This window comes from Sapajus apella, unplaced genomic scaffold, assembly GCF_009761245.1.
Source record: "Sapajus apella isolate SASKATOON/1434 unplaced genomic scaffold, GSC_monkey_1.0 scaffold1, whole genome shotgun sequence".
Classification (NCBI taxonomy): Eukaryota; Metazoa; Chordata; class Mammalia; order Primates; family Cebidae; genus Sapajus; species Sapajus apella.
The window spans coordinates 56,966,197-56,979,723 of record NW_022436941.1 but is presented as its reverse complement, the minus strand read 5'-3'; the positions used below and the strand labels follow the sequence as shown (position 1 = coordinate 56,979,723).

At 33.4% G+C, this 13,527-nt stretch overlaps 1 protein-coding gene across 2 annotated transcripts in view; it reads left to right on the top strand.

Moving 5' to 3' along the window:
• Positions 1-13,527, top strand: part of XRCC4 (X-ray repair cross complementing 4) — a 276,417-nt gene that overhangs the window by 120,689 nt on the left and 142,201 nt on the right. For both annotated transcript variants that reach the window (XM_032276749.1, XM_032276758.1), the window contains exons 5-6: positions 881-1,036; positions 2,113-2,219. In XM_032276749.1, the coding sequence (XP_032132640.1) occupies positions 881-1,036; positions 2,113-2,219 (263 nt within the window). The remainder of the gene's footprint in view (positions 1-880; positions 1,037-2,112; positions 2,220-13,527) is intronic.

Below are 13,527 nucleotides of genomic sequence, written 5' to 3'. Positions count from 1 at the left end.
TAAATAAGCATTATAAACCAACATTGAAAAGAATACATAAAATAATTTGTATTTGAATCTATAAAATAGGGATTTATTCATCGTATATGTGTATGCACATGTTAAGTATATACAACCTCAGTTATTTTGCTTTTTTACTTTATATCTCTCTTGGGAGCTTAAAAGAAATACAATCCCTTGTTAGCTCATTTGAACAATGTAGGATGAATTTTAAACAATAGAGAATTTTATATGTTTTGTCTTACATGTCTAAATTTGAAGATGTGTAGTGTTTTACATTTGCAGTTTTGTTAATCTCTCCTTGGATATATCAAATAGAATGCTTTCACTATATATGTGTATTTTGTTTCTATATGTATTTGTATGTATGTGTGTGGTGCAAGCTTATAAATATGTAACTGAATTAGTCATGTTCTTGTGGGGCAGTTCATTGTCTGGTAGAGCAGTCAGACAAATTAGCTATAATGACATCGCAAAACAAGATTGTACTTGCTATTATAATAATATTAACAAAGTACTGAGGAAACATAGGCTACATTAACTCTTATTTGAAATTTATCCTATAAAAACATTCTTTTGTAAATAAACCATAAATATGAACAAATTATTACCTTTAAGGCATTTTGGTTTTCTAAAGCCTTATTTTTATCAGTTTTCAATTTTGATCCTTATCTCCATACATAAATTACATTAATAACCAATAATTTCTAATTGTGTATTTAACTATCTTTATAAAATGTTTAAGTTGCTGAAAGCATATGTGAAAATAATCTTTAATTGTATTTTCCTTGAAAAGTTTTCTTGAAAACTTATTAGACTGAATTATGTTAATGCTAAGCAGAACTGCATGACTAATTTGTTTACTTATTTACTTTTTTAGATTTGAAAAATGTGTGATCGCTAAGGAAGCTTTGGAGACTGATCTTTATAAGCGGTTTATTCTGGTGTTGAATGAGAAGAAAACAAAAATCAGAAGTTTACATAATAAATTATTAAATGGAGCTCAAGAACAAGAAAAGGACATCAAATATGAAGGGTATTTTGGCTATCTTGTTTTTGGATGACAGATGCATAAATTTAAGTAGAATTTCTTCCCAAAGTTAGTGAACATTAGGTGCCAACTTTTTAGCGATAAGAGATAATTTGGTAGTCTAGATGAGGATGCTCAGTCTGTTAGACCGAGGTGCTGTGGGCTAGAGAGTTCTCAGCATGCTCTCTCCCTGTCTGCTCAACTGTCTCACCTACATTTAAATTTAAAAAACTAACATGAGGCTTATTAAAGTATTAATTCTTAGACATTAGTAAAAAAAATATTAATTAAAAAAAATCTTTCATCTGCAGAACTACAAAGTTGGACACATATTTATAATCTTGATGTCTAAGCAATGGTTAACTTTAGAATCAAGTGGCTAATATTAAATTCCAGGGAGCATTTTTATCTGATTAGAGGTTGGTTATCAGTCTTATTCTTCTTTCAAGTTTCCTCTGAGAGTAGACATGTTCTTGATTTTTATGGAAGAATCATTAATTGACAAATTCGGATGGTTGTAACTTTTTTACGCCTTAGCAAATACAAGTTAGGGTCTATTGCTCTGAATCTTAGTAAAAATACAGAATTACCAGTGACATAGTATTAAAATAACTTGATTTCAGCTAGTCTTAGTACAGACACTATTCTTGCAATCATACCTATTAGTTTATGGCTTTGGACAAGTCACTTTTTCCTCAAAATAAAGATAAACATACCCGTCTTGAGGTTTTGCAGAGATCAAATGAGATGCGGAACTGCTCTGAGATTAGTAAAATGTTATACTCTGTGACCCACAGAGATAATTTGGTAGAAAAGGTATTTTGATAGAAGAATAGAAACTGATTTAATATTAAGTATAATGAGTACTAAATTCAGATTAAAATTAGGTAAAAGAGAAACTTGTTCTTGAGAGTTAATATATAGGTTTTAAAATGCTTTCATCTAAATCATATATATTTTCAATATGTTTGTTTAATTAGAATCTTTTTCCAGGAATATTTTCTGTAATTACTTACTGATAAATTTGCTGCCTAGCAGGGGGTAAGCCCATGATTTATAATTCTACTTTTCTTTGTTTCTAGGGAAGCTACAATCCATTCTGAAATGACTGCTGACCGAGATCCAGTCTATGATGAAAGTACTGATGAGGAAAGTGAAAACCAGCCTGATTCCTCTGGGTTGGCTTCTGGTAAGAGATATACATTTATCTCCTTTGTTGAATATCTCACTTGGGCTTATTACTCTAATGACAAGAAACCATAATGAAAAAATGCTGTGAAAAACCTTATTCTTGAAAATTCTTTAGCATTTTTATTTTAAAAACAAACTTTTTAATGTTAAAATTTAATATGTTTTATAAAATGCAGCAACTCATTAGCACACCAATATGAGCAAGCATTCATATATATATACTCTGAAGTATACTATTCCTGGTTAAATATAACCAGCATAAGCAATGAAGAAGATAACCTTTATGCTAAATATCATCAGCTTGAAGCTAGTTGCCTTTACCATTTGAGATCTTATTTAGCTAAAGCCATGAATAGGCCACTGGAGCAGGATCATCAAGAATGCTCTAAATTATGCTGAAGTTGAGATATTCTTTCAGTCTTCAGAAAAAGGATTGCAACAAGTGAGATGTAATAGAGGAAAAGAGATGGGGAAAAATGGCAGTTATGTTCGAATACCTATGACTTAGTCTCTTGGATCAAGTTCTCAGCAAGTGTTTAAACCCATGAGCTATTTTTTTTACTGTTTTATAGATTTCCAAGTGGCAGTGGAAACAGGAGCCTCTGAACTCATTTTATACTTAGAGAGCTTTTACCTAAACCCAATACTATAAAAATAAATGTTTGATTTATTTAATTAGAAAATATTTCTGAGTTCCAATTATGTACCAGAAACTTTGCTATGCACTAGAGAACAAAACACAAAAATCTGTGCCATCCTGGAGTTTTGTTTTAATTTTAAATTTTTTTAATTTTTGAGATGGAGTTTCACTCTTGTTGCCTAGGCTGGAGTGCAATGGCGTGATCATGGCTCACCGCAACCTCTGCCTCCCGGTCTCAAGCGATTCTCCTTTCTTAGCCTCCCAAGTAGCTTGGATTACAGGCATGCACCACCACGCCTGACTAATTTTCTATTTTTAGTAGAGATGGAGTTTCTCCGTGTTGGTCAGGTTGGTCTCGAACTACCAATCTCAGGCAATCCGCCCGCTTTGGCCTCCCATAGTGCTGGGATTACAGGCGCGAGCCATGGCGCCTGGCCCATTGTGGAGTTTAAATTGTAGTCAGGGAAACATTTAAGACGAATAAATAAAAAATATGTTAGGTTGATAAGTGCTAAAGAGAAAAATACAACAGAGAAGGACGATAGAAAGGCCAGGGTGAGAATAAGGTTGAGGGTTATGATTTTAGCCAGGCTATCAGAAAAGGCCTCAGTGAAAAGGTGAAGGTTACAAGACTGTCTTGGGGAAGAGCATGCCAAGCAGAAAACAAAAACAACAAAACCTTCAGTACAAAGTTCCCGATGGTGTTTAAGCAATAATATAGAGTGTAATATGGATACAGTAGAAAGATGAAGACTGGGAGAATTAGGAAATAAGATGAGAGAGATGATGGGACCACATCACATGTAGGGCATTGTAGGCTACTGTTAGAACTTTTCCTATTACTTTGAGTTAGCTTGGAAAATACTGAAGGATTTTAAACAGTTGAGTGACATAATCTGACCCAAATTTTAACAATATTAGTCTGTGTGTTGTGTTAAGAATAGACTATAGGATGACAAGTGCAGAAGATATAACAGATGGGAAGCTAGTCCAATTGATTGAAGAATGCGGGTGGCCTAGACAGAGTGATGGGGAGGTGATGAACAGGAGCAAATTCTAGGTATGTTTAGAGGTAGCAGGATTTGCTAGTGAAGGGGTTATGACTGAGCAAATAAGACTGAGAAGAAGCAGCCAGGAGGTAAGAGGCAGTACTATAAATGTGGTTTCCTGGAAGCCAAGTGAAGAAAGTATTTCACAGAGTAGACAGTGATCAGCTGTGTGGAATGCTGCTAGTGGGGCAAGTAAGGTGAGGATTGAGGATTTATTGATGGATTGAGCAATACAAACGTTATTAAGGATCTTAATAGAACATGTTCACTGGATTGGTGAAGGAAGGAGATAGGAGAGAATAGAGTTTCAAAGGGAATGGGAGGAGAGAATTGGAGATGAGACAGGCAACGCTATCAACACATTTCACTGTAAAACAAGGGAAAGACATGGGGCAGCAGCTGGAGGGGGAAGTAGGATAAAGAAAAGCAATTTTGGCATTTTTGTTTGTTTTTAAATGAAAAAATATGTTTTTGTATACTGATGAGAGTAACTAAAGAGAAGGGTAAAAGCATCAAGGTAACAGAGGAAAAACTACTGGAAATCTGTCTAAAAAGGTAAGCGGATGGAATCTCATGGACAAGTAGTAGATTAATTTAGCCAAGAGCATGGTCATTCCTCATAATGACAGTAGAGAAGGTAGAATAAATAGACAAAGACATAGGAAAGTACCTAATTGCAGTCACGGAATCTTGTTAACATTGATTAAATTGGCTGATTTATCTGATTCTAATCAGATTTGAATTGGGTTATACAATACACACACAATCATACTTTTGCACACGGTAATGAAATTTCTTTTCATTTGGTAGCTATGCTTGTTTTACCTTAGTGTCTCATTTAAAATGAAATTATTGTTTAATAATCAAATGTAGAAAAACTCACAAAGATAATTTGTACTCTTTCCAATTTGAACTTTCGGAATTTTTTATTAAATGCAATGACCTTTTGATCTTTTCTTACCAACATTTGAAGTAGGTGAAAATTATTGATGAGAAAATACATGATTAAATATAGGCATATGAGAAAGAGGACTTTTGTGTGTTCAGTCTATTTTAAACAAAACTATAATCTATAATTGTACTACCTTCAATTTGGCAAAATTATCCCTTCTCTTCAGAAATATTTAGTTTATTTTTTTTCTATATTTTACGTCTTTATTTCTTTTGCCCACATCTAGTTCACCACACATTTGATCTATAAGTCTCTGGTTCTTTTTTTTTTTTTTTCTATTTAACTTGCTTTTGTGAGTTTTTGATGACAAGAATTAATAGCATTGTATTAGAAATCTTACCTTTTTTCTTCTGCTTCAAAAAGAGATATTTAGGAAATGGATGCTTATTAAAATAGAAAAATAAATCTCAGATCTCAAATGCTTGATGCTGAATTAAGAACTAGATTTTATAGATCTGAGAAAGAAAATCGTAGATGTTAAACAACAAAATGGGCCACCCTGTAATTTACCGGGAATCCAACACAAAATATGTTTTTAGCCCATGAAAGATAGATTCTGTTGAATATAGCTTTCTCTTTTTGGTACTCTATGTGGTATTATTATGTTTTTGAGGCAGAGCAGTGACAATTTCTTCCTGATCTTATTCTACCAACTTGATAATAAATTATTTACTCTTTGAATACAAATACATTTGTGAATTTATTTTAGATATTGCAGTTGCTTATGTGCTTTTCCTACAATAAAAACAAGAAAAAGAGAAATTGATGGGGATTAATATGTTTATTCTGAGTTTCAGAAAGCCATTTCTTTAAGTGGCTGAATGTGTAATTTATTAGTTATTTTGGTAGTTACTTCATTATGTAAATGGATTTTTATTATTAATTAATAAAATACTCAAAAATCCTCTTGTAATGTTCACATTATAACCCAATTTCTTGATGATAAAAAAGAGGTTTAGTGAGATCAGGATCATTTAGTGATAAGAAAATGAATATGATAATCTGAATCTGAATATGATAAATTTGAATTGGATTACACAATATACATACAATCATACTTTTGCACATGATAATGAAATTTCTTTTTGTTTGGTAGTTATGCTTTTTTTTACCTTACTGTCCCACTTAAAATGAAATTATTCTTTAATAAATCAATAGAAAAATTCACAAAGATGGTATGGTAATTTATTCACAAATATGAATATGGTAAATTCATATTTATTGTATTCACTCTAAGGAAAAGTCTGATTACTTTTATGCTTATATCCAGAAAATTGTATGTTAAACATCTGAAATTACTGTTACTTTTTGCATATATCCAGAAGTAGAATAGGGGTTAATTGTTAACTTATATTTTTATGACTACACAATCAATTTTATTGCTTTTTTTTTTCTCTCTGAAGTTTTACATTGTCCCCTTGCCATTAGGATTCTTGAGGAAATAACTAATGATAATGTATATCAATCTAATAAACCATATCATGCTCATATGTACTGTACTATATAGCATGAAAAACCTCTAAAATATTCATCTTATTGGCTAAAAGGAAATCCCCAAAGTATTCTGAAACTTGAGTATCACAGCCAATATCACCCCACACTACACTTTATATTTTTCCATAGCAAGATTTACTTTTACTATGTCTTGAATTTTAGAATGTCCATATAGGTAGTAATGATATTACTGACTTTGTTTCTTAAGCTATGGCTGCATACTAAGGGCTTAGATTTTTTTTTCTTTAAAAAAAAATATATATATATATATATGTATGTATATATTTATTGCATTTTAGGTTTTGGAGTACATGTCAAGAACAGGCAAGATTGTTGCATAGGTACACACATGGCAGTGTGATTTGCTGCCTTCCTCCCCTTCACCTATATCTGGTATTTCTCCCCATGCTATCTCTCCCCAACTCCCAACCCCTGCTGTTCCTCCCCTATTTCCCCCCAACAGACCCCAGTGTATAGTGCTCCCCTCCCTGTGTCCATGTGTTTTCATTGTTCAACACCCGCCTATGAGTGAGAACATGTGGCGTTTGATTTTCTGCTCTTGTGTCAGTTTGCTGAAAATGATGGTTTCCAGGTTCATCCATGTCCCTACAAAGGACACGAACTCATCATTTTTGGTGGCTGCATAATATTCCATGGTGTATATGTACCACATTTTCCCTGTCCAGTCTATCATCGATGGGCATTTGGGTTGGTTCCAGGTCTTTGCTATTGTAAACAGTGCTGCAATGAACATTCGTGTGCATGTGTCCTTATAGTAGAATGATTTATAATCCTTTGGATATATAACCAGTAATGGGATTGCTGGGTCAAATGGAATTTCTATTTCTAGGTCCTTGAGGAGTCACCACACTGTCTTCCACAATGGTTGAACTAATTTACACTCCTACCAACAGTGTAAACGTGTTCCTATTTCTCCACATCCTCTCCAGCATCTGTTGTCCCCAGATTTTTTAATGATCGCCATTCGAACTGGTGTGAGATGGTATATCTCAATGTAGCTTTGATTTGCATTTCTCTAACGACCAGTGATGATGAGCATTTTTTCATGAGGCCAATAAACATATGAAAATGTGGGCCTAGATTTTATAAGTATTTCACTTTGTTTTATATTAAGATTATGATAAGTAAAATAGTTGCTATAGTCTATAGTTCAAACTTTAGACTAGGAAAGTAGGGATCACTTTCACCCCTAGTTAGTTGGTATTAACTGTTTGTGGCTTTAAGGATTTCCTGGTTAGTCTAGACTCCCGCTGCCTCCAAAGTGAGAGAGAGAGAGAGAGAGAGACAGAGAGAGTGTGTGTGTGTGTGTGTATGTGTGTGTGTGAATTTAATAGAAATCTATTGAGTTATTATAGATACTGTAAAACAGTTTTCCCTGTAAGAAACTCTGTTTCTTTTTGTCTAAATTAAGGTAAAACATGATGTCCCTATCTGAGGAGAAATGTCATTACACTGTGTCCACTAAATAACACTATTTCACTAAAATATATAGAGATATAAGCACCATTATGTATAGCAGTAGAGCCATAACCTGCAACAACACTACATGCAATTGGCCTTTCATTTGCCCAAACCATATCAGATATAACTTAAGAACAGTTTATCATTGTGCAGTTTTAAAATATTGCTTCAGAACCATTTTCATGCTATAGTAACAGAATTGTGTATGAAAACAATTTTTAAAAAATATATGACTATTCTAAGAATTTTAGCCATTATGAGATATTTCTTAGTCTTATCATAAAAACATGCAAATATTTAGTGGAAATTTTGAATTTATTTTATAGAGCCAGGATTTTTCTTGTGAAACATTGAAAAGCTATGCTTCATTGGCTCCTAATTAGTTAGCTATCATAAGACTAATTATTTTAATGCCTCATTAATTATTTTAATATATAATCAGTATTTCAAAATTATAGTTATTTCTATTAATAACATTGACAATATTTATTACAATTATAGAATAATTAAATCAGCCTTGCTAAAATACAAGTAAGAAAATCTACTTTTCTGGAATGTTTTAGTCTCTTAGCTGCATGTTAAAGGTGCACAACCACTAAATACAAATATAATAAGCTTTCCTACCACTTTTCTGCATAATTATTAGCCCAAGATTTAGCACATTGGTTTGATTAATCCTGCTTCTTAACCGACAGGAAGGTCCCTGTATAACTGCTATCAGTAATTTAGGCTTTTACTTAGTTGGTAGGCTTCCTGAAAGGAAGTGTGATTATAGAATAGCCTTTTTGAAAATAAATGAATGGCTATGTCCAACAGTTGATGAATACTGATATAGTAGCTTTTAAAAATAGAACAGAATCCAATATTTTTAAGTATCAAAGGGCTTGTTGCTTCAAACAGTGAATGTCTACTCACAGAGGGGATAACAACATGTACTGCCAAAGAGATTACTCAGAAACTCAGCTTTAGAATAACAGATTATGTTCTTAATCTTACCCAGCTTGTTTCTCATAGACACGTTTATTTATAAGTTTTAAATAAAAAGCTTGATTTAGTAAAACCTACCACTAAACTGGAAAAGAAATTTAAGTGTATTACCTAGCAGCAGTGGACTTTTATACATAACCATTCTTGCTAGGAATGATATTATACGCTTTGGAAATCTAGACTGTAAAGTTCTAGATCCTGTTATTTAAGCTCATAATTTTCCCAGTGAGGGAACACAGGCCTAGAAAGATTAAGTGTGTTACTTTCGGTTACACAGGAGAAAATAATGAAAAAGTATTTGCCTTGTAAAATAACAATTAACCACATCAGCAGATCTACTTTTGGAATATTATATAAACCCTTGAAAAATTTTTAACAATGAGGAATTTACCACTCATACAAGAGAATAATAAGAACACTTTTTTCTCCTATAGAGAAAAAAGATTCTATTTGTACATATATTCTCAAGAAAGTCAACATCATCAGATTGAACAAGTAAGACTTCATGGCAGGAAGCTTGTGGAGAAAATACAAGAATACACATATTTCTGTTGAATTCATCCCTGTGTATATTAATTTCTTCAGATTTTTACTTAGTATTTATTCACCTGAGAATTCTCAAATGTCCCAAAGGTTGTTAGCAAATCTATGATGTTTTCTCATTTCCTACTATTAAAATACAGTTTTGATATGACCTCCTAGACAACTATTTCTACATCTTTATATGTTTTGGGAGAAGACAAAAATATTTTAATATTACTTGTCTTTGGCTATGGATGAGTGAGAAAACTGGCAAATCCTTTCCCCCCAAATCAATTATGAATCTAAAATTTACCAAAAAATAAGCAAATAAGCACTTCCAAACAGGGACAAAAGCAAACAGCAATATGAGAACTGTTTATTCTTGAAAAACTGCTGAAGTTTGGGTAAAAACTGGTAGCCTGTGGTTGTCTTGCCTAAGACTGCCTCTATCACTGACTACCCACATTCTTGAGCTTGGTCAGTATAAAAGTTGTGTCAGCATCTGGCTGGCCACGAGGACTGGCAACTGCTGTATCTGGGCTAGAGGGCTCACTCAGTTTACAGCAGAGGGTGATACTCACAACCAGCAGCATTGTCAGTAGAAGTAATGATCCTGGTGGCAGTGGGTAGGTGTTTTGGGCCATTGTATCTACTAACCTGAGGTTGTGCTCATGGTTGGGGCAAGCATATTCCTAGCTGAAAGTGTGCATGCCCTTTTGCAGTGCAGAATGAAGAGAGGTCCCGAGCTATTTTTAGAGTTCCAGCCTAACCTAGAGATATACACATCTTCTTCATGGGAGAATAGAAAAAGAGAGGCTGGACTTTGAACATACTCCTGTACCTGCCCCACTACAAAAGAAAAGAAACCTATTGGCTTGAGGTGTTTGTGCATTATTTCTGTCAATTACTGGCCCATCTCAAAACTGTCTAGACACAAGAATAACCTTTTTGGAGCTAGGCTTTAAAATTTAAAAATCAAGAATAAAATAAACTGTGCAGAAACATCAATTACCACTCATCACAAGATAAACAGATTTTATACATTTACCACAGGCAAGTTACCAAACAAACAAACAAACAAAAAGCAACAGTAGGAAGGAAAATAATCAAAACCCAGTTATTACAATTATTATTTAAAGTGTTTAGCTTTCAACAAATTGGACATACAGAGAAACAGGAAAGTGTGATCCATACTTGGGGGGAAAAAGTAGTCAATAGGAAATGTTTCAGATATTGAATTTGGTAGACAGACTTCAAAGCACAGTTATATCTATATCTATATATACATACGCATACATGCATATGTATTTTTATGTGTATATGTACATATATATATGTGTATATGTATGCACATACATATTTATATACTAAACTAAAGGAAAACATGTTTAAAGTCTTAAAGGAGAGAATGATATAAATGTATCAACAAGTAAAGATTTTCAATAAGGAGATATCAATTATTTGAAAAAAACAATATGAAAATTCTGAATCTGAGGAGTATAATAAGTGATATGAAAATGTTACTACAGCAGCTCAACAACATTCAAATTGTCAGAATAAAAAAAAATCAGTGAACCTGAAGACAGATCAGCAGAGTAGATAATTTCCAAGGAGCAAAGAGTAAAAAAGATGGAAGAGAAATGAACAGATCCTCAAAGACCTGTGGGACAACATCACACGTGCTCACATATGTGTAATATAAATTCTAGGACAGAAGAGAGAGAAAGGTGGAAAAAAATACTTGAAAAAATGAAAGCCAAAGCTTTCTAAAATTTTATGAAAATCATTAAGTATCCAAGCAACTCTGTAAACTTTAAGTGGGACAAATACCAAAAGATAGGCTGGGCACGGTGGCTCACGCCTGTAATCCTAGCACTTTGGGAGGAAGAGACTGGCGGATCACTTGAGGTCAGGAGTTTGAGACTGGCCTGGCCAACATAGTGAAACCCTGTCTCTACTGAAAATATAAAAATTAGCTGGGGATGGTGGCACATGCCTGTAATCCCAGCTAGTTGGGAGGCTGAGGTAGGAGAATCTCTTGAACCAGGAAGGCGGAGGTGAGTCAAGATGGCACCACCACACTCCAGTCTGGGCAACAGAGCAAGACTCCATCTCAAAAAAAAAAAAAAAAAAAATTACCAAAATACAAAACCCAAAAAGATACATACTGAGACACATCTACATAGAAAACAATTGAAAGCTATAGAAGGAGACACATATAGGAGAGCATCAATATAATAACAGACTTGTTATCTGAAGTAATGAAGCCCAGAAGGCAGTAGTATGGCATGTACAAAGTTCTAAAAGAAAAAATCACAACCAATAATTTTGTATTCAGCAAAGTATCTTTCAAAATAAATATGAAATGAAAACATTTATTTATTAAGAGATTCATTGGTAACAGACCTATTTTATGAGAAATGCTAAGGGAAATCTTCAGGGTGAAAGGAAATGACATGAAATGGTAACATGAATCTTCAGGAAGAAATAAAAATAACAAAAAATATAAAATATGTGGATTAATATAAGATATAGATATAAATACATATTTTCTTTTTCATTATAGTCTTCTACACCAGATATAACAAAGGAATAGTTATAACACTGTGAAGTTTTATTTATAATATAGATAGATACAATATACATGACAATAATAGTATAAATTGGGTAATATGGCTATATGAGAGCAAAATTTCTATGAAATAGATTTGTAAGTAAATGTATTGAATTAGTAATTTACAATATTTCCACAAAGAAAACCCTGGACCCAGATGACTTCACGGGTGTTTTCTATTGAATATTTAAAGAAATTATACCACTTCCTTATAAATTCTTTCAGAAAATAGAGGAGGAGTGAATACTTCCCAACTCATTCTGTGAGGCTGATATTATCATAATATCAAAGCCAGACAAGAAATTGTAAGAAAATAAAACTATAGACAAATATCCATCATGAATATAGATGTAAACATTTGAAACAAAACACTAGCAAAAAGCAACCCGCGTCATACAGAAAGAATTATACACTATGGCCAATTAAGATTCAGTCCTCTTATGTAAAGATACTTTTGCATCTCAAAATCAGTTAAAGTATTTCACAATATTAATAAAATAAAGCAGAAAACCACATGATCACCTCAGTAGATGCTGAAAAGGTATGTGAAAAAATCCAACACAAATTAATAACAAACACTCGCAGCAAACCACGAATGTGAGGGAACTTCCTCATCCCAATAAAGGCATCTAGGCAAAAGACCACAGCTGTCACATACTTAATGGTGAAACACTGAATGTTTACCCCTCCATGTCAGGAAAATAACAAGTTTATCTGCTCCCGTCACTTCTATTCAATGTTGTACTAGAAATTCTAGCCAGGGCAATTAGGCAAGAAATGAAATAAAAGGTATTCAGATTGGAAAAGAAGTAAAATTGTCTCTGGTATACAGGAATACTAAGGAATTTACTAAAAAACTCTTAAAGCTAGTAAGTTGAGTCCAGCAAGTTTATAGTATACAAGATCAATATACAGTAGTCAGTTGTATTTCTATATGCTTGCAATGAATAAGCAAAAAATGAAATTAAGAAAATTGCTGCTGGCCATGATGGTACATTTCTGTAATCTCAGAAACTCAGGATGCCAAGGAGTTTGAGGCCAGCCTAGGCAACATAAGTGAGATCCTCATCTTTAAAAAATGAAGAATAAAGAACTTAAAGAAAAGAATTGCCTTCACAATAACATCAAAAAATACCTAGAAATGTCTAACAAAAGAAAACTATGTAACATTGTTGAGAGAAATTAAAGAAGACTTAAATAAATGGGAAAACATCTTGTATTTATAGAGTAGAAGTTTAATATTGTTGACTTGGGAAACCAAGGCAGTCAGATCACCTGAGGCCAGGAGTTCGAGACCAGCCTAGCCAAAATGGCAAAACCCCATCTCTAGTAAAAATACAAAAAAATAGCGAGGCGTGGTGGTGTATGCCTGTAGTTCCAGCTACTCAGGAACCTGAGTCAGGAGAATCACTCAAACCTGGGAGGCAGAGGTTGCAATGAGCCAAGATCTCTCCATTGCACTCCATCCTGGGTGACATAGAGTGAGACTCAGTCTCAGAACAGAACAGAACAAAAAAACACCAACTGTAATAATTTGGGCTTTTGAGAAAAGTTCTTGGACATCCT